The sequence below is a fragment of the Choloepus didactylus genome, chromosome X (genome assembly GCF_015220235.1).
Source record: "Choloepus didactylus isolate mChoDid1 chromosome X, mChoDid1.pri, whole genome shotgun sequence".
NCBI classification, from domain to species: domain Eukaryota; kingdom Metazoa; phylum Chordata; class Mammalia; order Pilosa; family Megalonychidae; genus Choloepus; species Choloepus didactylus.
Genome location: NC_051334.1, coordinates 102,607,592 through 102,632,496, shown reverse-complemented (window position 1 = coordinate 102,632,496; position 24,905 = coordinate 102,607,592). Strand labels below are relative to the sequence as shown.

The window sequence follows — 24,905 nt, the reverse complement described above, 5'->3', positions numbered from 1 at the left end:
CGCACCACCCAGTAGTGCTATTTGGAATATTTTCTTCCAGTCAACTAAAAACAACAACAGCAAAGAAAAACAACAAAAAACAACAAAACAACAACAAAAAAAAACCACGGACGCTCGTGGTAAACCAACATTTCAAAATTTCGGGGTTGGCAGATGGGTGAGAACTACACTCTTCTTTCCTGTTAGGTACTATGGCTGGTAATTTTACCTCATTCCTAAGCTTTTTTTGAATTATAAAACTATAAAGATATAAGTTTTAGAGGACAAATACAATGAAAACCCATACACATCCCACACACAAACAAAAAGCGAAAAACATCCTTCAAGGAGAATCTGGGAAGGTGGGCAGAGCCGGGTGGGGTAGTCCGTTGGGTTTGGTCTTCCATTGGCCTTAGAGTTGGTCAATCAACATGACCCAGCAAATGAGGTGCGAACCAAAGGCACACCAGTACCGCAATGAAGGCGAGGTCTGGGAGTTAGGGGAAGGGGCCTGAGATCTAAACCCTGAAGAAAACCTGGGATCTCATTCTGTGCCTTTCTGCTGCGGCACTTCCTCCGTCTGTCGCATCTGTAGTTGGTAGAGCCTTGCCACCGCCGCTCTTGCCCTGGCCTCCGCTGCCGCTGCAGTGCTAGGCCCGTCCCGCCCTGCGCTACTGCTGCCATCGCCGCTGCCGCCTCTGCAGCCCGGGTCTGCGGCGACGCCGCCGCCTCCGCGGCCTTTGCCGCGACCCAAACATCTGTGAGTTATTTTCCGCCCATCTCTGGGAGCACCGTCTCTGCGGTAGTCACCACCTTAAGAGGTTTGCAGGCTTGCAACATGGCAGATGCCGGTCTTAAAAAGGTGTCCGAACCTGCCGCCCCGGGAGTTGCTAAAGAGGTGATAGCTAGCTCTTCTCCTGAATCCGGGGAAGAATATTACAGCAGCAGCACTATCAGCAGTCGCAGCACTAGTTGCAGCAGCAGCAGCAGTAGCCGCAGCCGCTCGGTTAGGAAGAAGAGGGTACCTGGGTCTTCCAGAAGGGAGCAGCGGGCTCTGTCAGGTAAAAAAAAAAAAAAAAAAAATTGTTGATAGGCTGCCGCAGGCATTTAGAAATCGCGTGCAGGCGCCAAGAAATATTCAAGATGAATGTGACAAAGTAGACTCCTGCTTCTTAAGGGCAATTCATGACCTTGAAAAAAAAAATATGCTGAACTCAATAAGCCTCTATATGATAGGCGATTTCAAATCATCAATGCAGAATACGAGCCTACAGAAAAAGAATGTGAATGGAATTCAGGGGATGAGGAGTTCAGCAGTAATGAAGCGGTGGAGGAGGATACACCTAGTAAAATGCCTGCCTTAGAGGGTGAGGATGAAAAAGAAAACCCTAATGAAAGACCTGAGGTAAAGGCTGAAGAAAAAGATGTTCCTAAAGAAATTCCAGAGGCAAAGGCTGAAGAAAAAGCAGATTCTAAAGATTTTCTGAATACAAAGCTTGAAGAAAGAGAAGATTCTAAAGAAGTCCTCCAGGCAAAGGCAGAAGAAAAAGAAAAGCCTAAAGGAACAGAGGTGAAGGCAAGCACTGCAGTAAAAGAGGCTCCTAAAAGAGGTCTTGAGGCAAGGCCTAAAGAAAGAGTGACTCTTAAAAGAGCTCATAAGGGAGAGACTAAGAGAGAAGATCCTAAAGGCATTCCTGACTGTTCTAGTTTGCTAATGCTGCGGAATGCAAAACACCAGAGATGGACTGGCTTTTACAAAAAGGGGGTTTATTTGGCTACACAGTTACAGTCTTAAGGCCATAAAGTGTCCAGGGTAGCACATCAGTAATCGGGTACCTTCACTGGAGGATGGCCAATGGCGTCCGGAAAACCTCTGTTAGCTGGGAAGGCACGTGGCTGGCGTCTGCTCCAAAGTTCTGGTTTCAAAATGGCTTTCTCCCAGGGCGTTCCTCTCTAGCAAGCTTGCTCCTCTTCAAAATGTCACTCACAGCTGCACTGAGTTTCTTCTCTTTGAGTCAGCTCATTTATATGGCTCCACTGATCAAGGCCCACCCTGAATGGGTGGGGCCACGCCTCCATGGAAATATCCCATCAGTTATCATCTACAGTTGGGTGGGGCGCATCTCCATGCAAAAAACCTAATCCAAACGTTCCAACTTAATCCCCACTATTATGTCTGCCCCACAAGATTGCATCAAAGAATATGGCTTTTTTCTGGGGGATATAATACATTCAAACCGGCACAGTCCACCCCCTGGACCCCAGAAAAACATATTCTTTCGAAATACAAAATACATTCATCCCACAATACCACAGAAACTTAGATCATTTCAGTAACAATAGTTAAGTACAAGATCCCATCAAAATCAAATATAGGCGTGGTCAGTCCTAAGGCATACTTTTCCTTTAGCTGTGGATCTGTGAATTTAGAACAACTTATGTGCTCCCAATATACAAAGGAGAGACATTCATAGGATAAACTTTTCCATTGCCATAAGGAGAAACAGTAAGGAAAACAGGGTTAACAGGACCAAAACAGTTCCTAAAACCCACAGGACAAACTCCGTTAGATTTCAAAGTCTGAGAGTCATTAACAGAACGACGTTGCATCCTTGGGGCTTGAGAGAGTGGGAGTCTAACCCTTCCCAAGGGCCTTTGTGGCAGTCCTTTCCTCTCCAAACACTTGGGTGAGTGCTCCAACATATCCACACATTGGGGAGACCACCTTCTCGGCTCCACCCTCCTCAAACATTGGGGCAGCACCTGGATTCCCTTCCATCTCCGGGGCACATGCTCAACCCCTTCAGAACAGTGTGGTGGCAGCCAGGCTCTCCCCAATTCCCTGGGAATGTGTTCCACCTTCTTTGGGACCTCAGGTGGCAAAACTCTTCCAGAGCATCGAGGTGGAAGGCCCACTCTTGACCTCCGGGGCAAACTCACCCTTTCCATGTGTGTGGGCTGCTCCACTCTCCCAGCCCAAGGCCTCTTGACTCCAGACCTCAACCTCCATGGCTCTGTGTTTGAAGAAATTTTTCCTTCAATTTGTTCCTTTTTCTCCTCCAGTCCCGACTGGCAGCGGCTCTGTCTGTAAAGATCTCGCAAAAATTCTGTTGGTTTCACATGAAGCACACAGGGGTCAAAGCCATCAGACAATAGGACTTTCCACAAATCCTTTCTGGATAATTCCATCTCCAATCTTGGCTTGTACTGAAATGGTGGCTGGGTTCCATGTTTGGTTACATAATCCCCACTATTATGTCTGCCCCACAAGATTGCATCAAAGAATATGGCTTTTTCTGGGGGACATAATACATTCAAACCGGCACACTGACTTTTGGTTGACTGTTTTGAAGAATGCTGACAAGCTTAGGCCTAGGAGTCAGAAGTATGATGAGCCCATTCTGAAGTTCTTATCTGATGTTAGCCTGAATTTCTCCAAACCTGGGCAGCCTATCAGTTACACATTTGAATTTTCTTTTCTATCCAATCCATACTTCAGAAATGAGGTGCTGACAAAGATATATATAATAAAGTCAAAACCATATCACAGCGATCCCTTCTTCTCTTGCAGATGGGAAATTGAAGATTGCAAAGGCTGTAAGATAGATTGGAGAAGAGGAAAGGATGTTACTGTGACAACCACCCAAAGTCACATGACTGATACTGGAGAAATTGAGGTCCATCCAAGAGTGGTTCCCAATTCATCATTCTTCATTTTCTTTAGTCCTCCTGCGATTCCTCTGATTGGAAAGCTGGAACCAAGAGAAGATGGTATTCTTGATGAGGACTTTGCAATTGGTTAAATTTTACATGATAGATGTCATCCTGAAATCAATCTATTACTACACAGGAGAAATCAGTGGTACCTACAAAGATGGCAAAGATTATGGAAATAGGAAATATCAAAAATAAAGAGGTTGTCAAAAAGATTTTTCAAGAATCTCAAAACATCAAGTAGAAGTGAAACGGTTTTATATAATTTTGAAAAAAACCTACCCTGTAACCTGAATATTATCATTCCCTACAGTCTTGTGTTTTCTCTTATTCATGGTAGTCTATTTAATAATTGTCCAAACAGGTGTCTAAGTAACAATTTATTCTATGTAGCATGTTGTAGTGGTTTGGTGCTAAAGAGTTTTGATTTTTTGAAGTCCTTTTGTCATGTTCCTATTAGATTGCAGCTGTGAAAATGGTCAAAATTGTTAACAGACAAATATTACTTGAAAGAAAAATCAAAGTTCCTGAAGTACAGATGCAACTGTTTTGTTTTGTTTTGTTTTCAGCCCTGAAGATTAAGGGTTTAGGTCTGCTTATACTAGCTGTGCCTTCCTTATTTTGCTATAGAAATATAGCACTTACATTAGCTAGAACAGTGCATTGTAAAATTTGACTCTTTAAAAACATTAGCATGCATTTAAGTATGTCCATCAAGATCACATGTTTTGACTGTGAGCTTGTTTATATGACGTGGTCTACAAATAAATTTAACCATATGAAGTTATTGTGTACCACTGAGGTTTCAATATAAGCATATTTTTTTTATGTTTCCTCATCTTTTACTGTGTAATTGTAAGTTACTAAAATGCATTTTCTTTGTAACATACTCTACTTTGCCTTTCACTGAAAATGATCACTTTGTCATTTGATACTTTTTTTCATGTTCTTTTATTGCAATCTGAAATAAATGTCAAATAAAGTATGTCCAGTTACAAAAATTAGCATTTTCTAATTATAAAAATGTGGTGCTTATCCTAGAAAAATTGGAAAATATTGAGAAAAAGGGAATTAAAAAAAAGGTAACTACTGTTATTAATATTCTGATTTGTTTCCAAGATCTTAGACCTTTTATTTGAGGATACTCATGCAAGTAATTGGCAAGGAATGGGGCTAGTGAGGAAGAATGGGACAGAGGAGGAGGAAAGGGAAGGAAGGGAGAGGAAGGGGAGGGAGAGGGCAGAGGAAGGGAGCCGGGGAGGAGGAAAGGAGGGGGAGGGGAGAAATAGGGATGGGAGGAGTAGAGGACAGAGCTGAGAGAAGGGGAGGGGACTGAGTGCCTCACCCAGAAAGGCCATCCATATTAGCTGTTTGTCTCACTTCCACGAGCAGGATGGGTAAAGAACTCAGGCCCTCCACCACCTTGACTTGGGAGGAGGTCACACAACTAAGGTTCACTTTTTCCTTACAGGTGATATAATGCTCTTGTCTCTTCTGAATCATGCAGCTGGCCACAAATAATTAGATCTTAAGACACAGGCTTCAAATTAGTGTGAGGAGGAGGCCATTTAAACTCAGATAACCAGAGAGTTTTCCACTGGGAACAAAGGCACAAGCACAGCAAATAATGAAGCGGTATTCTTATTCTATATTTGCCATTTTTCCTTCCAGATTTGCCATCTTTCCCTCAAAGGAAAGAGTTGCAACAGGAGGAAGACAGGATTTGAGAATTTCTGGGTCCCTAATTGTAAAATTACCTAATAGTCTTCCAAAATCCCACCATATATTGTTTAGTGTCTCACTTTTATACCCACTTAACTATAGTTCCCTGCTCCCTGTCTTTAAGTGTAAAAATAGTCCAACCTATAGACATTCTATATTATATTCATCCAATCATGAATGATTGGCTATTGAGATTATGATTTACACAAAATCAAGAAGCAAACGATTGGTTTTAAGTAATATCACTGCACTTTTGAGAGTGGCTTTGTTTTATTTCTGAGATGTTTGCATCCATTAAGAATGGGTATGACAGCAGATTTACATGCATGCCAGTGCCTATATGAAGACTATAATAAATCCAGTGTACATGGCTCACTGCTCCTAGGTTCCCAAATTGGATATATATTATGCTTGCCAGTCTTAAAACCTCTACATGGAATGCAACATCCTTTTTCCATCTTGACTCTTATCAAATATTTAGCCCTTTTCCCATCTGGATTTTCCAGTATTAAGAGAATGTATGCTCACTATGGAATATTTGTGAAATAGAAGCAGAAATGAAGGAAAAAAAAATCTCTCAGAAGCACCTTATAAGGAAATATACTCTTTTTGTAGGTTGGTGTATTTTCTCCCAGTCTGTCCCTTTCTGAGATTTTAATCACAAGTCCTGGACTCAAATCAAAAGGTGAATTCAAGCTGGCTGGGTGAAAGGGAAGCTAATTGGAAAAGCAACTTACTGCTATTTTTAATTTTTAATTTAAATCTAGGGAGGGAAGCAGGTCCTGAGGATTCCTATAGTTAGGATTCCAGAAATGCAAGCGGTGTGGGGTATGTACTTTAAACACCTTGGCAGTTAGAGAAGGGTGGGTAGGGCTGGAAAATATCTTGGGCTTGGACATTCATTGGGCTCTGTGTTTGTCTATATACCTGTTCAGCCAATAACGTTAGAAGGAGAAGCTGACTAGGAACAAAGGAAACAGGCAGTGAGCAGAACACAAGACAGGAAAAAGGGAGCTTAACACAGTCTTCTATTGCCCACCACTCCACCCCGCCCCAATCTGGCATGCAGTTTGCTTTTGCTGTGATTCAAAGCTGTAGTCTGTTGTCCTCTTCTCAGACCCCAAACCATCCTCCTCCTCCTCTCCACCCCCACTTCACTGCAGCAGCTGCCACCTCTCCTTTGTGAGTTCTTTCAAGTCCTCAGTTGGGCATGGGTGTCCACGGTAGTCACCCTAAAAGTTTGCTCTTTTCCTTTAACTGGCCCACTCAGATACCAAGGGACAAGAGGGTGCTGAAGAGGAAATGGAGGGAAAAAAACAAAACAAAACAAAACAGAAAGCTGTTGAGCTGGGTGAAGAAAGTGGCAACAGTCAAATGATGCAAATACCTCATTCTGCCTGCCTCTGAAATGTGCCCAGAACCCTGGAGGTGCCGCTCTGTCTAGCACTGCCAGTGTCCTTGCCCTCAAAAACCTTCAGGAGCAATGTGATAAAATAGAAGCGGATTTTGTAAAGGAATTACATGCTCTTGAAAATAAAAGTACAAACTCTCCCTTGGTGATGTGTCTGTGCCACCTGCACATTTATTAGGGCAATATGGGGTCATGCCTGCAGATTACAGGCTAAGCTTGGTGAAAGTGATAAGATTTTGAATAATGAGGATCCGGATTCTGAGGCAACTGGTAGTGTTGAGAAACAAAAAGAAGAGACAAAGATTGAACGGAAGAAAAAATGAAGAAAAAATACCCTAAAAAACAAAAAGTTCTGAGCATGCGTTAACTTTTTAAGTTTTACATTTCATTTGAACAAAATGAGTATTTCAAAACTAGGGTGTTGAAGAAGATAAGAGCTAATGTTAAAATCTGATTTCTTGATCTCTTCTGTGCTGAACACTCGGATATTGAAAGGGTTTCATGTCAGGTAGAACAGAGTGAAGTTTTAAAAAAAATCCCTCTAAAAGCTAAGGTGATCACATTTTAAATGGGACACTCCAAACCCAAACTGAGTAAGTTCCCAAAGTCTAAGTCTTTATTTCCTTTAGTTATCCTGGATTTTTACAGTGCAGGAAAGTAGAGTCCTCAAAAAAAGTTATATTCATTTATGACTGTAATTGCTGAACTTAATTAACATGCTCTTCCAAATAAGAGATGAGAATCAACCTTCACAAAAAAAATCTGTTCGAACAAAGGATGAACACAAACTGAAAGATTGATGGATAAAGCTGTGTTTTCAAGATCTGGAAAATACTTTGATTCCCTGAGTTTAGAAAACAATACTATTTGGTGAAATAGAGTATATAAGCTGCAGTATAATATCTTCGACAAAATCATTCATTACTTAAAAGTTTGTTTTGTGTTTTTTGTTGAGTCTATTTGAAAAGGTCAAAACAAATGTTTAAGTATTAAGACACTTAGCACTTAGAATTACTATTTTCAAGAGATGTAGAATGCAGCAAATTGTCTAAAGCATGTTTATTCATTGCTATTTAGTTTAGTCCTTATGTCTTTTTGTCATATAGCTATTAGAGAATATCTGAAAATCATCAAAATTCTTCACTGCAGTTAACATTTGCTTGGGCAAAAATATACTTGAAGAACCTATGCAAGTGTGTGTTGTGTCCCTGCTCAGAATTAGGAAGGGTTAAGTCCATTTGCACCAGGTGTGCCTTCATAATTTTGCTATAAAATGTAACTTATTTATTATATGATAAATATAATGCTATTATATTATACAAGAATATACTACTTGAATAAACTAGCATAGAGTTAAAACTTCTCAGGAACACATTTAACTTCAAGTCTTCTAGATTGTTTATGGTTTTGAATTTCTGCATGACAGTGATTTATTTATAAAGAAAAAATATGATCAAACTGAAGCTATTTCCCAAAGTGATGTTACTAAAAGTTAATGCTTACAAGTGTTTTCCTCATCTTTAACTCTTCAATTATGTAAACTAGGGTGATTAAGCATATTGTTTTGCATTGTGCTTCACTGAAAGTCACCACTTCACTATATTGCATTTTCTTCTGCTTGTAAATTGTGTTCATTGTAGAGAATTTGCAAAATATCTGGAAAAATATAATGATAACTTGAAACAATTCCACATCCAAAGATAAGCAAACTTGGCATGAATAAGAAATAGTGTCTTCATTTTAAAATTAATGTAATGCAGAAGGGTAAAAAATGAAAGGTAAAAGATTCCCCTCTTCATGCCCAGTGGCCATTCCCACAGATAACCAGATAACCACAATTGAGTTTATTGATTTTCTACAAGTGTGTGTGTGTGTGTGTGTGTGTGTGTGTGTGTATTGTTGTCAGGGCAGTGAAGGAATGAAACACGGACACAAAATATAAAGTTATGGGAGCAGGGGACTCAGAGCCTTGTAGGCAAAGAGCCCCTCTGTTTGCTCCACAGCATATTTATTAGCTTCACTTTCTCACAGAAAATAGGGGAGTTACTAACAGGCTGGAGAAAGCAAGATAGGGAAGTTAGCAAAACAGGGAAGTCAAGGACAGACCATCCAAGACTTGCATGCTTCTTGTATCAACAATGCGGGTGCCAGGGAAGTCAAGGACACATTCCCAGCTCAGGCTGTTTTCCCACATATCCCCCTTTTTATTTTTGTATGAAGAAGAAAACTGAGTGAGTTGTTTCCTTTTGCATTGCCAGTGTTTACATCTTGTCGCGTACCAGAAGGAGCAATCTAGGTACAGGACAGTAGCAAACATTGTCGTCATGTTCCAAGACACATATCTTTACAAGGTGTGCCTGCACAGCATTCCATGCAGGCATGTGGCTTAGTGTTCCAAGCCACCACCCCAGATATGGCTTAAGCCACATGGAAGACTCAGTTTCCCACATGTCCCCCTTTTTGCCTCTTCAATGCTGACAAGATGGACCAAGCAGTTTCTTTCTGCTTTAGGTCTGAGAGGGTTTTTCTTGTGCATCTGAGGACTAAACAAAGACATACTAGAATTAGTAAAATTACAAATAGACTTCCCTAGAACCCACCACCTAAAGATTTAACCCATACAATAGGATTCAACTGTTCAAGGCCATTAGCAATGCCTTGCATAGTTTCTGATTCTGAAAGGATATTGAAATTTGCATTTTGTATATCATCCACAGTTTCTTGCAATTTTAAAATGTCTAGTGTAAGAATATCATAATGTCCAAATAAATGCTTCTTAACTTTATCCCAATTAAAAAGCATGTGGGAGTGAGGGGGCAAGATGGCAGACTGGTGAGCTGTATGTTTTAGTTACTCCTCCAGGAAAGTAGGTAAAAAGCCAGGAACTGCGTGGACTGGACACCACAGAGCAATCTGTCTTTGGGCATACTTCATACAACACTCATGAAAACGTGGAACTGCTGAGATCAGCGAAATCTGTAAGTTTTTGCGGCCAGGGGACCCGCGCCCCTCCCTGCCAGGCTCAGTCCCGGGGGAGGAGGGGCTGTCAGCTCCAGGAAGGAGAAGGGAGAATTGCAGTGGCTGCTCTTACCGGAAACTCATTCTACTGATTCAAACTCCAACCATAGATAGACTGAGGCCAGACACCAGAGACTCTGAGAGCAGCCAGCCCAGCAGAGAGGAGACAGGCATAGAACAAAAACAACACGAAAAACTCCAAAATAAAAGCAGAGGATTTTTGGAGTTCTGGTGAACACAGAAAGGGGAAGGGCGGAGATCAGGCCTTGAGGCGCATATGCAAATCCCGAAGCAAGGCTGATCTCTCTGCCGTGGGCACCTTTCCTTAATGGCCCTGGTTGCTTTGTCTATTAGCATTTCAATAACCCATTAAATCTCTGAGGAGGACCGTTTTTTTTTTTTTTTTTTTTTTAAATCCTTTTTGCTTTTTCTAAAACAATTACTCTAAGAAGCTCAATACAGAAAGCTTCAAAGAATTGAAATTTGGGCACGTCAAGTCAAGAGCAGAACTAAGAGAGCTCTGAGACAAAAGGCAATAATCCAGTGGCGGAGAAAATTCACTAAACAACACAACTTCCCAAGAAAAGGGGGGTGTCCGCTCACAGCCACCATCCTGGTGGACAGGAAACACTCCTGCCCATCGCCAGCCCCATAGCCCAGAGCTGCCCCAGACAACCCAGTGTGACGGAAGTGCTTCAAATAACAGGCACACACCACAAAACTGGGCGTGGACATTAGCCCTCCCTGCAACCTCAGCTGAATGTCCCAGAGCTGGGAAGGGGGAGCAGTGTGAATTAACAGAGCCCCATTCAGCCATCATTTGAGCAGACTGGGAGCCTCCCAACACAGCCCAGCAGCCCAGAACTGCCCTGGGGGGACGGCACTCACCTGTGACATAGCACAGTCATCCCTCAACAGAGGACCCGGGGTGCACAGCCTGGAAGAGGGGCCCACTTGCAAGTCTCAGGAGCCATACGCCAATACCAAAGACTTGTGGGTCAGTGGCAGAGACAAACTGTGGCAGGACTGAACTGAAGGATTAGACTATTGCAGCAGCTTTAAAACTCTAGGATCATCAGGGAGATTTGATTGTTAGGGCCACCCCCCCTCCCCGACTGCCCAGAAACACGCCCCACATACAGGGCAGGCAACACCAACTACACACGCAAGCTTGGGACACCAATTGGGCCCCACAAGACTCACTCCCCCACTCACCAAAAAGGCTAAGCAGGGGAGATCTGGCTTGTGGAGAACAGGTGGCTCGTGGACGCCACCTGCTGGTTAGTTAGAGAAAGTGTACTCCACGAAGCTGTAGATCTGATAAATTAGAGATAAGGACTTCAACTGGTCTACAAACCCTAAAAGAACCCTATCAAGGTCAGCAAATGCCACGAGGCCAAAAACAACAGAAAATTATAAAGCATATGAAAAAACCAGACGATATGGATAACCCAAGCCCAAGCACCCAAATCAAAAGACCAGAAGAGACACACCTAGAGCAGCTACTCAAAGAACTAAAGATGAACAATGAGACCCTAGTACGGGATATGAAGGAAATCAAGAAGACCCTAGAAGAGCATAAAGAAGACATTGCAAAACTAAATAAAAAAATGGATGATCTTATGGAAATTAAAGAAACTGTTGACCAAATTAAAAAGATTCTGGACACTCATAGTACAAGACTAGAGGAAGTTGAACAACGAATCAGTGACCTGGAAGATGACAGAATGGAAAATGAAAACATAAAAGAAAGAATGGGGAAAAAAATTGAAAAACTCGAAATGGACCTCAGGGATATGATAGATAATATGAAACGTCCGAATATAAGACTCATTGGTGTCCCAGAAGGGGAAGAAAAGGGTAAAGGTCTAGGAAGAGTATTCAAAGAAATTGTTGGGGAAAACTTCCCAAATCTTCTAAACAACATAAATACACAAATCATAAATGCTCAGCGAACTCCAAATAGAATAAATCCAAAAAAACCCACTCCGAGACATATACTGATCACACTGTCAAACATAGAAGAGAAGGAGCAAGTTCTGAAAGCAGCAAGAGAAAAGCAATTCACCACATACAAAGGAAACAGCATAAGACTAAGTAGTGACTACTCAGCAGCCACCATGGAGGCGAGAAGGCAGTGGCATGATATATTTAAAATTCTGAGTGAGAGGAATTTCCAGCCAAGAATACTCTATCCAGCAAAGCTCTCCTTCAAATTTGAGGGAGAGCTTAAATTTTTCACAGACAAAGAAATGCTGAGAGAATTTGCTAACAAGAGACCTGCCCTACTGGAGATACTAAAGGGAGCCCTACAGACAGAGAAACAAAGACAGGACAGAGAGACTTGGAGAAAGGTTCAGTACTAAAGAGATTCGGTATGGGTACAATAAAGGATATTAATAGAGAGAGGGAAAAATATGGCAAACATAATCCAAAGGATAAGATGGCCGATTCAAGAAATGCCTTCACGGTTTTAACGTTGAATGTAAATGGATTAAACTCCCCAATTAAAAGATATAGATTCGCAGAATGGATCAAAAAAAATGAACCATCAATATGTTGCATACAAGAGACTCATCTTAGACACAGGGACACAAAGAAACTGAAAGTGAAAGGATGGAAAAAAATATTTCATGCAAGCTACAGCCAAAAGAAAGCAGGTGTAGCAATATTAATCTCAGATAAAATAGACTTCAAATGCAGGGATGTTTTGAGAGACAAAGAAGGCCACTACATACTAATAAAAGGGGCAATTCAGCAAGAAGAAATAACAATCGTAAATGTCTATGCACCCAATCAAGGTGCCACAAAATACATGAGAGAAACATTGGCAAAACTAAAGGAAGCAATTGATGTTTCCACAATAATTGTGGGAGACTTCAACACATCACTCTCTCCTATAGATAGATCAACCAGACAGAAGACCAATAAGGAAATTGAAAACCTAAACAATCTGATAAATGAATTAGATTTAACAGACATCTACAGGACATTACATCCCAAATCAACAGGATACACATACTTTTCTAGTGCTCACGGAACTTTCTCCAGAATAGATCATATGCTGGGACATAAAACAAGCCTCAATAAATTTAAAAAGATTGAAATTATTCAAAGCACGTTCTCTGACCACAATGGAATACAATTAGAAGTCAATAACCATCAGAGACTTAGAAAATTCACAAATACCTGGAGGTTAAACGACACACTCCTAAACAATCAGTGGGTTAAAGAAGAAATAGCAAGAGAAATTGCTAAATATATAGAGACGAATGAAAATGAGAACACAACATACCAAAACCTATGGGATGCAGCAAAAGCAGTGCTAAGGGGGAAATTTATAGCACTAAACGCATATATTAAAAAGGAAGAAAGAGCCAAAATCAAAGAACTAATGGATCAACTGAAGAAGCTAGAAAATGAACAGCAAACCAATCCTAAACCAAGTACAAGAAAAGAAATAACAAGGATTAAAGCAGAAATAAATGACATAGAGAACAAAAAAACAATAGAAAGGATAAATATCACCAAAAGTTGGTTCTTTGAGAAGATCAACAAGATTGACAAGCCCCTAGCTAGACTGACAAAATCAAAAAGAGAGAAGACCCATATAAACAAAATAATGAATGAAAAAGGTGACATAACTGCAGATCCCGAAGAAATTAAAAAAATTATAAGAGGATATTATGAACAACTGTATGGCAACAAACTGGATAATGTAGAAGAAATGGACAATTTCCTGGAAACATATGAACAACCTAGACTGACCAGAGAAGAAATAGAAGACCTCAACCAACCCATCACAAGCAAAGAGATCCAATCAGTCATCAAAAATCTTCCCCCAAATAAAAGCCCAGGGCCAGATGGCTTCACAGGGGAATTCTACGAAACTTTCCAGAAAGAACTGACACCAATCTTACTCAAACTCTTTCAAAACATTGAAAAAAATGGAACACTACCTAACTCATTTTATGAAGCTAACATCAATCTAATACCAAAACCAGGCAAAGATGCTGCAAAAAAGGAAAACTACCGGCCAATCTCCCTAATGAATATAGATGCAAAAATCCTCAACAAAATACTTGCAAATCGAATCCAAAGACACATCAAAAAAATCATACACCATGACCAAGTGGGGTTCATTCCAGGCATGCAAGGATGGTTCAACATAAGAAAAACAATCAATGTATTACAACACATTAAAAACTCGAAAGGGAAAAATCAATTGATCATCTCAATAGATGCTGAAAAAGCATTTGACAAAATCCAACATCCCTTTTTGATAAAAACACTTCAAAAGGTAGGAATTGAAGGAAACTTCCTCAACATGATAAAGAGCATATATGAAAAACCCACAGCCAGCATAGTACTCAATGGTGAGAGACTGAAAGCCTTCCCTCTAAGATCAGGAACAAGACAAGGATGCCCGCTGTCACCACTGTTATTCAACATTGTGCTGGAAGTGCTAGCCAGGGCAATCCGGCAAGACAAAGAAATAAAAGGCATCCAAATTGGAAAAGAAGAAGTAAAACTGTCATTGTTTGCAGATGATATGATCTTATATCTAGAAAACCCTGAGAAATCGACGATACACCTACTAGAGCTAATAAACAAATTTAGCAAAGTAGCGGGATACAAGATTAATGCACATAAGTCAGTAATGTTTCTATATGCTAGAAATGAACAAACTGAAGAGACACTCAAGAAAAAGATACCATTTTCAATAGCAACTAAAAAAATCAAGTACCTAGGAATAAACTTAACCAAAGATGTAAAAGACCTATACAAAGAAAACTACATAACTCTACTAAAAGAAATAGAAGGGGACCTTAAAAGATGGAAAAATATTCCATGTTCATGGATAGGAAGGCTAAATGTCATTAAGATGTCAATTCTACCCAAACTCATCTACAGATTCAATGCAATCCCAATCAAAATTCCAACAACCTACTTTGCAGACTTGGAAAAGCTAGTTATCAAATTTATTTGGAAAGGGAAGATGCCTCGAATTGCTAAAGACACTTTAAAAAAGAAAAACGAAGTGGGAGGACTTACACTCCCTGACTTTGAAGCTTATTATAAAGCCACAGTTGCCAAAACAGCATGGTACTGGCACAAAGATAGACATATAGATCAATGGAATCGAATTGAGAATTCAGAGATAGACCCTCAGATCTATGGCCGACTGATCTTTGATAAGGCCCCCAAAGTCACCGAACTGAGCCATAATGGTCTTTTCAACAAATGGGGCTGGGAGAGTTGGATATCCATATCCAAAAGAATGAAAGAGGACCCCTACCTCACCCCCTACACAAAAATTAACTCAAAATGGACCAAGGATCTCAATATAAAAGAAAGTACCATTAAACTCCTAGAAGATAATGTAGGAAAACATCTTCAAGACCTTGTATTAGGAGGCCACTTCCTAGACTTTACACCCAAAGCACAAGCAACAAAAGAGAAAATAGATAAATGGGAACTCCTCAAGCTTAGAAGTTTCTGCACCTCAAAGGAATTTCTCAAAAAGGTAAAGAGGCAGCCAACTCAATGGGAAAAAATTTTTGGAAACCATGTATCTGACAAAAGACTGATATCTTGCATATACAAAGAAATCCTACAACTCAATGACAATAGTACAGACAGCCCAATTATAAAATGGGCAAAAGATATGAAAAGACAGTTCCCCGAAGAGGAAATACAAATGGCCAAGAAACACATGAAAAAATGTTCAGCTTCACTAGCTATTAGAGAGATGCAAATTAAGACCACAATGAGATACCATCTAACACCGGTTAGAATGGCTGCCATTAAACAAACAGGAAACTACAAATGCTGGAGGGGATGTGGAGAAATTGGAACTCTTATTCATTGTTGGTGGGACTGTATAATGGTTCAGCCACTCTGGAAGTCAGTCTGGCAGTTCCTTAGAAAACTAGAGATAGAGCTACCATTCGATCCAGCGATTGCACTTCTCGGGATATACCCGGAAGATCGGAAAGCAGTGACACGAACAGATATCTGCACGCCAATGTTCATAGCAGCATTATTCACAATTGCCAAGAGATGGAAACAACCCAAATGTCCATCAACAGATGAGTGGATAAATAAAATGTGGTATATACACACGATGGAATACTACGCGGCAGTAAGAAGGAACGATCTGGTGAAACATATGACAACATGGATGAACCTTGAAGACATAATGCTGAGCGAAATAAGCCAGGCACAAAAAGAGAAATATTATATGCTACCACTAATGTGAACTTTGAAAAATGTAAAACAAACGGTTTATAATGTAGAATGTAGGGGAACTAGCAGTAGAGAGCAATTAAGGAAGGGGGAACAATAATCCAAGAAGAACAGATAAGCTATTTAACGTTCTGGGGATGCCCAGAAATGACTATGGTCTGTTAATTTCTGATGGATGTAGTAGGAACAAGTTCACTGAAATGTTGCTATAGTATGTAACTTTCTTGGGGTAAAGTAGGAACATGTTGGAAGTTAAGCAGTTATCTTAGGTTAGTTGTCTTTTTCTTACTCCCTTGCTATGGTCTCTTTGAAATGTTCTTTTATTGTATGTTTGTTTTCTTTTTAACTTTTTTTTTCATACAGTTGATTTCAAAAAAGAAGGGAAAGTTAAAAAAAAAAAAAAAAAGAAAAAAGACAAACAAGGAAAAAAAAAAAAAAAAAAAAAAGATGTAGTGCCCCCTTGAGGAGCCTGTGGAGAATGCAGGGGTATTCGCCTACCCCACCTCCATGGTTGCTAACATGACCACAGACATAGGGGACTGGTAGTTTGATGGGTTGAGCCCTCTACCATAAGTTTTACCCTTGGGAAGACGGTTGCTGCAAAGGAGAGGCTAGGCCTCCCTATATTTGTGCCTAAGAGTCTCCTCCTGAATGCCTCTTTGTTGCTCAGATGTGGCCCTCTCTCTCTGGCTAAGCCAACTTGAAAGGTGAAATCACTGCCCTCCCCCCTACGTGGGATCAGACACCCAGGGAAGTGAATCTCCCTGGCAACGTGGAATATGACTCCCGGGGAGGAATGTAGACCCGGCATCGTGGGATGGAGAACATCTTCTTGACCAAAAGGGGGATGTGAAAGGAAATGAAATAAGCTTCAGTGGCAGAGAGATTCCAAAACGAGCCGAGAGATCACTCTGGTGGGCACTCTTACGCACACTTTAGACAACCTTTTTTAGGTTCTAAAGAATTGGGGTAGCTGGTGGTGGATACCTGAAACTATTAAACTACAACCCGGAACCCATGAATCTCGAAGACAGTTGTATAAAAATGTAGCTTATGAGGGGTGACAGTGGGATTGGGAATGCCATAAGGACCAAACTCCACTTTGTCTAGTTTATGGATCGATGTGTAGAAAAGTAGGGGAAGCAAACAAACAGACAAAGGTACCTAGTGTTCTTTTTTACTTCAATTGCTCTTTTTCACTCTAATTATTATTCTTGTTATTTTTGTGTGTGTGCTAATGAAGGTGTCAGGGATTGATTTAGGTGATGAATGTACAACTATGTAATGGTACTGTAAACAATCGAAAGTACAATTTGTTTTGTATGACTGCGTGGTATGTGAATATATCTCAATAAAATGATGATTAAAAAAAAAAAAGTTGGGGGAAAACAACATTAACAAAAAAAAAAAAAAAAAAAAAAAAAAAGCATGTGATTATATTCATGAGGAATGACACAAAATGTCGATGTATTCCAATCACATTTTAATTTAAATTGATATTACAAATTTTCCACCTCTTCTCCCAGAAGGAGAACAGCATTTTCTAAATCAACAAGGCGAGCATTAGTCTCTTTATCAATTTGTAGCTGCTCGCCCCAAGCTTTGCTTGCATTCTTATGCCACTCTTGGACAAATTCTGTAGTTTGAATTGATTGATGTAAGGCTGTCCCAGTGACAGTGACTGTTGTTGCTATAGCTATTAAGCCTACAAGAAAAGCAATTAACAATCCAAGAGATCCTTTTTGTTCTTTTATATACTTTCTCTAATATTTGTAATAACATATGCATATCAGGTGATGACTCCTAAGGTCTGTGTTGTGAAACAGGGAGCCATAGACCTTTTCATCATCTGAGAATAACAAAGTGGCGTTAGTAGAGTCTATAGTATTATTTAAGCAAGTATATAATGAATAACTTCTATTTTTCATACAACTAACTTCTTTAGTAGTAGTATTAATGGTTAGGTTTCCTATCCAAAACACATAAGGATCTTTAACGCAGGCTTGTATTCCAAAAGTATCTATCTTTGTAAAATTTAGAGTATAATTAGTCTTATCCATATAACTCCCATCCCATCAGGAGATGTTATGTAAACTAATGGGGAGCCTCCAAAGCGTATCTTGAATGTAGGAATTATTTAAAGTAGGTCTGGGTGGGGACCAGCCAACACCATGCCAAATAATAGGATATTTAGCCTGGGTTTGAATACTAACAGAGTGGTTTTAGTTACAGACCTTCCATCTCAACTTCTTGTGATCAGAGCAATTTGCATTGGTACAATTCTGAACCGCATACTCCTTAGGGGACCATTCAGTTACAATTCCATAGGAACCATTCTGCACCAACACTCCACTAGTTGCTCTACAATCATCCCAATATGCCCTTTGCATCTCCGGCAACCAATATCATGGTGAGTGACAAATAGGCCATTGGGGAGCATGATCAGTAATAGTAATATTTTCATTATAGGCAAAACTATACCCAGATATTAAAAATAAGGATGACTTTGAAATATTATTTTGGTTGGATATGACCAACAACCATGCCTGCCAGGTTAAGGTTAAACACCATTCACCCTGACCTACACACAAATGTAAATGTGTGAAGGCCAATGATTGAGAATAATTTTTCCTTCATCCTCAGGAAACTGGGGAAGTCTCTCATCAATTGGAGGAGGCAGCCAAGTACTGTTGCTAAATTATACTGTAGGGGAGGGATGATCCCACTCCACAGGTTGCAGCAATGGTGGGTTAGGAATGTAAGCCCAATAGGTATAATTTCCAGAATGAGCACATGCTGGAGATATACTCACAGCAATAGCAATAAGAGCCAACATTGCTGCTGTCAGGTTAGAACCTGTCATAGGCAGCTTGTCTCGTTGGACTTGGTTTTCAGCATCCTGACATAATTTCTTTATCTGCCCCCAGGTGGGATGCTGAGCTTCTCTAGTTTGGGGTGTCAGCCCGATCACTGTTGTCTTCAGAGTCAGCCCCTGCATCTGCATCACTGGCGGCTCGACGTCCCACAGCCATTTTCTTTTCTTTCCTGGAGTCATGATATGGCTTGAGTCATTGAGCTGGAACCCAAATTGGTGCCCATCCATCACCTTGGGAAACACAAGCATAACCTCGTCCCCATGTTAGCAATGTACCCATTGTCCACTCATTAGTCAATACATCTTTCTACTATATGGGGGTGCCTTGTGAAAGTAATGTTTTAATGTTGTTTTTTCTGCTGGGAAATGTCGCTCTGCTGCAGTGCCTCCCAGCTTCTCATAAAAATTTAAGAAGTTTAAAGTAAACAGGGCTCTTAACAAGCGCTCATGAGGAGTCCCGTTATCTCCCCGTTTTTGTCTTGTAAGCATAGCTTTTAAGGTATAATGTGCATGTTCAACAATTTCTTGTCCCTGTGGATTATAAGGGATACCTGCGGTGTGGCGAATACCCTAGGCAGTAGTAAAAGTAGCAAACTTTGCAGAAACATAGGCAGGGCCATTGTTAGTCTTTAGGGTCCGAGGCAAGCCCATAGAAGCAAAACAAGCAAAGAGGTGAGCGCGAACATGGCGGAATGTTTCACCAGTTTGCGCTGTAGCCCAAAGAAAACCAGAATAGTATCAGTACTGACATGAACTGCAGCTAAACGGCCAAAAGACGGGATGTGAGTAACATCCATTTGCCAGAGATCATTAGGAGCAAGACCGTGGGGGTTAACTCCAGCCTCCTGAAGAGGCAGGGCAGTGATGAGCTGACAACCGGGTCAGGAGGAAACAATGTCCTTAGCTTGTGCTCTGGTAAGAGGAAAATGATGCATAAGACCACGCACATTAAGATGTGTCAAAGAATGAAAATGCTGGGCTTCAGTAAAAACAGGTAGGAGTAATTTGTCAGCTGCTTCATTGCCCGCTGAGAGAGGACCAGGCAACTGAGTGAGTGAACAAATGTGAGTAATATAAAATGGGGCAGCATGCTGGTGAATTGTCATTTGTAATTTCTGAAATAATTGGAGTAACACTGGAGAAAGCTGCTGCTTGATTTGAGCAGTTTCAATAGTAGAAGCTACATGTACTACATAAGCAGAGTCAGACAAAATATAAATGGCCTCTGGGAAATCAGCCAGTACAGCTATTACCACGGCTAATTCGGCTTGTTAAGCAGTAAAATTAGGCAACTGCAATAGTTTAGACTTCAGACCAGTGTAAGCAGTGCGACCCTTAGAAGATCCATCAGTAAAAACAATGGGAGCATTAACTAATGGATCACAAGAAGTAATTTTTGGCAAAATCCACTGAGTACATTGAATGAATTGAGGAAGGCCATTTTTCGGGTAATGATTGTCTAGCTGACTGACATAATCATTGAGGGCAATCTGCCAAGATAAATGCTGTTGCAAAATTACAGAGAGTTCCTTTGCAGTTACTGGGAGTACAATTAAGCAAAGGTCAAAACCATTAAGTTGTTTTGCACTTTTCCTGGCTTGTGCAACCAAAGTGGCCAAGAGATCCAGATAAGGGGAAATGGATTTTACAGAAGAATTGGGCAAAAATAACCATTCCACAAGCTTATTATCTTGTAGAAGCAAACCTGTAGGGGATTTCAGGGTGGAAAAAATCAGCAAGGACAACGGCTTTTGTGGGTTAACATGGGACACCTAGGCTTGTTGGATTTTTGCTTCCACCAATTGCAATTCATTTTCTGCTGCTAGAGTTAAAGATCTTGGGCTGGTTAATTTAGAGTTCCCACAGAGCAAGGAAAATAAGTTCGTAAGTTCATAATTAGCTATACCCACTTTAGGGCAAAGCCAATTAATATCCCCTAGTAATTTTTGTAAATCATTTAAAGTGGTAATAACATCCCTACGAAGCTGTACTTTCTGGGGACAAATTGTTAGTCTGTCAATGCTTGAATCTAAATACTGCACTGGCAAAGTGTGTTGCACCTTGTCAGTGGCAAGATTTAAACCTACATTTTGTAAAGCCTTTTGAACAGCAGCGAATAAAGCTTCTACTTCAGCTTCCTGAGGTGCAGAACATAAGATATCATCCATATAGTGGATTTTATAAGCATTAGGAAATTTGGAATAGACTGGCTGCAAAGCATGGTCCACATAATATTGACAAATTGTAGGGCTATTTAACATGCCTTGTGGCAAAACTTTCCACTGATAGCATTTGGAAGGAGTTTTATTGTTAAGAGACAAAATAGTGAATGCAAATTTTTCTTTATCTTGATCCACCAAAGGGATAGAGAAGAAGAAATCTTTAATATCAATAACTACTAAGGCCCAATTTTCAGGGATCATGCTGGGGTTCGGGAGTCCTAGCTGTAAAGGTCCCATAGGCTGAATGACAGCATTAACACCTCTTAAATCAGTTATCATTCTCCATTTCCCTGACTTTTTCTTTATAGGAAACACAGGAGAATTCCAAGGGCTAAAAGATTCCTCAACATGTTGCAATGTTAACTGCTCTTGAACAAGTTCATGTAAAGCCTCCAATTTTTCTTTTGTAAGCAGCCACTGCTCTACCCATACTGGTTTTGTAGTAGACCATACCAGTGGAACAGGCTGTAGAGGCAACTGAACAGTGGCCGCTACAAAAAAAGCTTGTAGCCTAAACCAAAGTGATTGCATTTTGGAGTAATTTGTACAGGTGAAGAAGCACCTTGCAGACGTACACCTAGCCCACAGCCAGGCACGTACCCCATGTCTACCATCATATTTTGACTCCGAATACTATATACCCCATTGGGGGGAATATGCACAGTTGCCCCCCATTGTTCAAGCAAGTCCCTTCCCCAAAGGTTTAGAGGCAGAGCAGCTACATATGGCTGTAACGTAGCTTTCTGTCCCTCAGGGCCAAGACAAGGTAAGATGTTAACACTTTGCATTAATCCTTGTGGAGAACTGAGGCCCACAACACTAATTTGTGCCTCTTGCAATGGCCAATGCCATGGCCAATGCTGTTGGCTGATGATAGAGAAGTCTGCACCTGTGTCTATAAGGCCAGTGAATTTATGTCCATGAATAGTGAGCGTGCACATAGGGCGCGGCTCCTGAAGAGCCTCTGTAAGAAAAATTCCAGCTTTGCCAGTGCTGCCAAAACCCCCATTGCCCCTTTGCTTTGAAGAGAACTGATGGGGATATACGGCAACAACAGAAGCTGGGCAATCCTTTCACCTTTATGAGCAGTCCATGGAATTGTGGAAGACATAACCACTTGAATTTCTCCAGTATAATCAGAGTCAATAACCCCAGTATGTACACAAACACCCTTAAGATTAAGAGAACTACGCCCAAGCAAAAGACCCACCGTCCCCCTAGGTAAAGGCCCATAATATCCGGTGGGAACCTTAACAGGAGAATTGTCAGGGAGAAGACATATCTCAGTGTTAGCAGTAAGATCTACTGATGCACTCCCTGCGGTGGCTGGGGAAATTTCCAAGACGGAAGGCTTGGAGATGGTGGAGGGACTGCATGCAGATCCTGATGCTGGATGGGGAATGCTCCCTTTCAGCAAGGGGCTAGAAGCTTGCCCTGATTGCCATTTACCAAGAAGGAAGTTCCATCTTTATGAAAGGCAGACAGGCATTTGCTAGCCCAATGCCGTCCCTTTTGACATTTTGGACACATATCAGTTTGCTTTTGAGAAGGCTTATTTTTAGAATGATTACATTCCTTCCGGGTGTGACCAATTTTTCCAGAGGAAAAGCACTTTCCCAGGAATCGTGATCCAACCTGCAGATTAGCCATAGCTTAGCCATCATTTCAGCTTTGTAACCCTCAGTTCCTATATCTTGGCATAAACGAATACATCCAGTGATGTCAGTTTTTCCTTTAAAAGGAGCAATAGCTCGCTGGCAGTCTTTAATAGCATCCTCATAAGCCAGCAATTGTAAGATTGTATCCGCAGCCTCTAAGTTAATTACCTGGCATTTTATGGCCTCATGAAGCTGTGCAATAAAATCTGGATAAGATTCCTTTGGTCCTTGTAAAACCTTTTGAAAGGACTGAGCAGCTTTCCCTTTGGCCTCAATTCTATCCCAGGCCCGTAAACAACGCCAAATTTGCTCAATGGCCTGGTCATTGTAAACAGACTGATTTTCAATAGTAGAATAAGCCCCATTTCCCATTAACTGATCAATAGATGTATTTACATTATTTTGCCAATTATCTGCAGCTTGCATCTCTGCATGCTCCATCCACCAGGTCCTAAACTGCAGGTATTCCCCTGAACTAAGGACTGTCTGAGCTAAGGCTGTCCAATCAATAGGAATTAAGTGAGAGCCTTCAGCCAAACCCTGAATAATTCCAAATGTAAAAGGAGAGTGGAGCCCATAAGTTTGAACAGATTTTTTCAATTCTTTAATAATCTCAAAAGGAATGGCTTCATGAGAAAAACTATATCCCATTAGGATGATTAGCATCTTGGCCAGGAGGCATCTCCTCAGTTACTGTAACTGGGAAAGCAACAGGATAACGCATAACGTCTAAATCCCCATGGCACCTGGCCTCTGCAAGACCTTGCTGTATGCCAGAGAGGCGAGCAGGCTTAATCAGCGGAGTGCTGCCAGGTATGGGAAGAGATGGTGGGGAAAGTGGGGGCCATTCTTCCCAGCAAGGGGCCATGGGGAGTTTAGAGCAAGAATAAAAGAACTTAGTACACTTAATCTGGTCTTTATCATCATCGGAAAGGGGATCAGGATCAACATCATCTTCAAGCTCATCCCCCTCCTCCTCATCATCAGTTTTTAAGGGCTCAAGAACAGATTTAATTAAAGTCCAGGTGGACCAAATAGTAATGGGCAGGTTAACTCCCTGCAAATGTTTTTGCTTTAACTCTTTGCCTACCCATTCCCAGTCATGCAATTCAAGAAAGCCAAGGGTAGGAAACCAGGAACAATATTTTTCAATAACCTGCAATACTTCCAAAATCTGTGATTTCCTCACCTTAACACCACCGGCCCACAGCAGCTATCACAGAAAGGAAATATATGGCACATATTTATCATGTCCTTCCACATTACCCATTACCCTGCTATTATGCTCAGGGTTGTTCTACAAGGAATGCATAAAAACATGGCCGTTACCTCCACCCAAGTTCCAGTGCCACTATACCTCAGTCGTTCAAGTGATTCTTCTGTCAGGAACCAGGTCCAGTTCTTCGGGCCCCACATTGGGCACCAGTTGTTGCTGACAGGGTGGTGAAGGAATGAAACACGGACACAAAATATAAAGTTATGGGAGCAGGGGACTCAGAGCCTTGTAGGCAAAGAGCCCCTCTGTTTGCTCCACAGCATATTTATTAGCTTCACTTTCTCACAGAAAATAGGGGAGTTACTAACAGGCTGGAGAAAGCAAGATAGGGAAGTTAGCAAAACAGGAAAGTCAAGGAGAGAGCATCCAAGACTTGCATGCTTCTTGTATCAACAATGTGGGTGCTAGGGAAGTCAAGGACACATTCCCAGCTCAGGCTATTTTCCCACAATATATAATGTGTTTATTAACATAACTATTATTCTACCCTTTCATTACTCACTTAATATATTTTGGAACCCTTTCCATATCAGTATATGTCATTCTTTTAAACATATATCATGATTTATTTAATCTGTTCCTTATCATGGGCATTTAGGTTAGGGGCACCTTTCTCTAGTTGATTAGTAACTACAAGCTTTTTCTTTGAATTAAGGAAAAATTGTTACAAATGTTGCAAATATTTTTCCCTTTTGATTTTGTGGAATTTTTTTCCCCGCAGAAAACTTTTAATTTTGGTATAGTGACACTTATATATTTTTTCCCATTATAGGCTTCTGGT

At 40.8% G+C, this 24,905-nt stretch overlaps 1 protein-coding gene across 1 annotated transcript; it reads left to right on the top strand.

The window, feature by feature from the left end:
* The first annotated feature begins 817 nt into the window (after positions 1-817).
* Positions 818-3,891, top strand: NAP1L3 (nucleosome assembly protein 1 like 3). The gene is given in 5 exon segments (XM_037822452.1): positions 818-1,054; positions 1,056-1,175; positions 1,178-1,673; positions 3,307-3,794; positions 3,796-3,891. Coding segments are annotated over 5 exon segments (1,437 nt in total).
* The last annotated feature ends 21,014 nt before the right edge of the window (positions 3,892-24,905 follow it).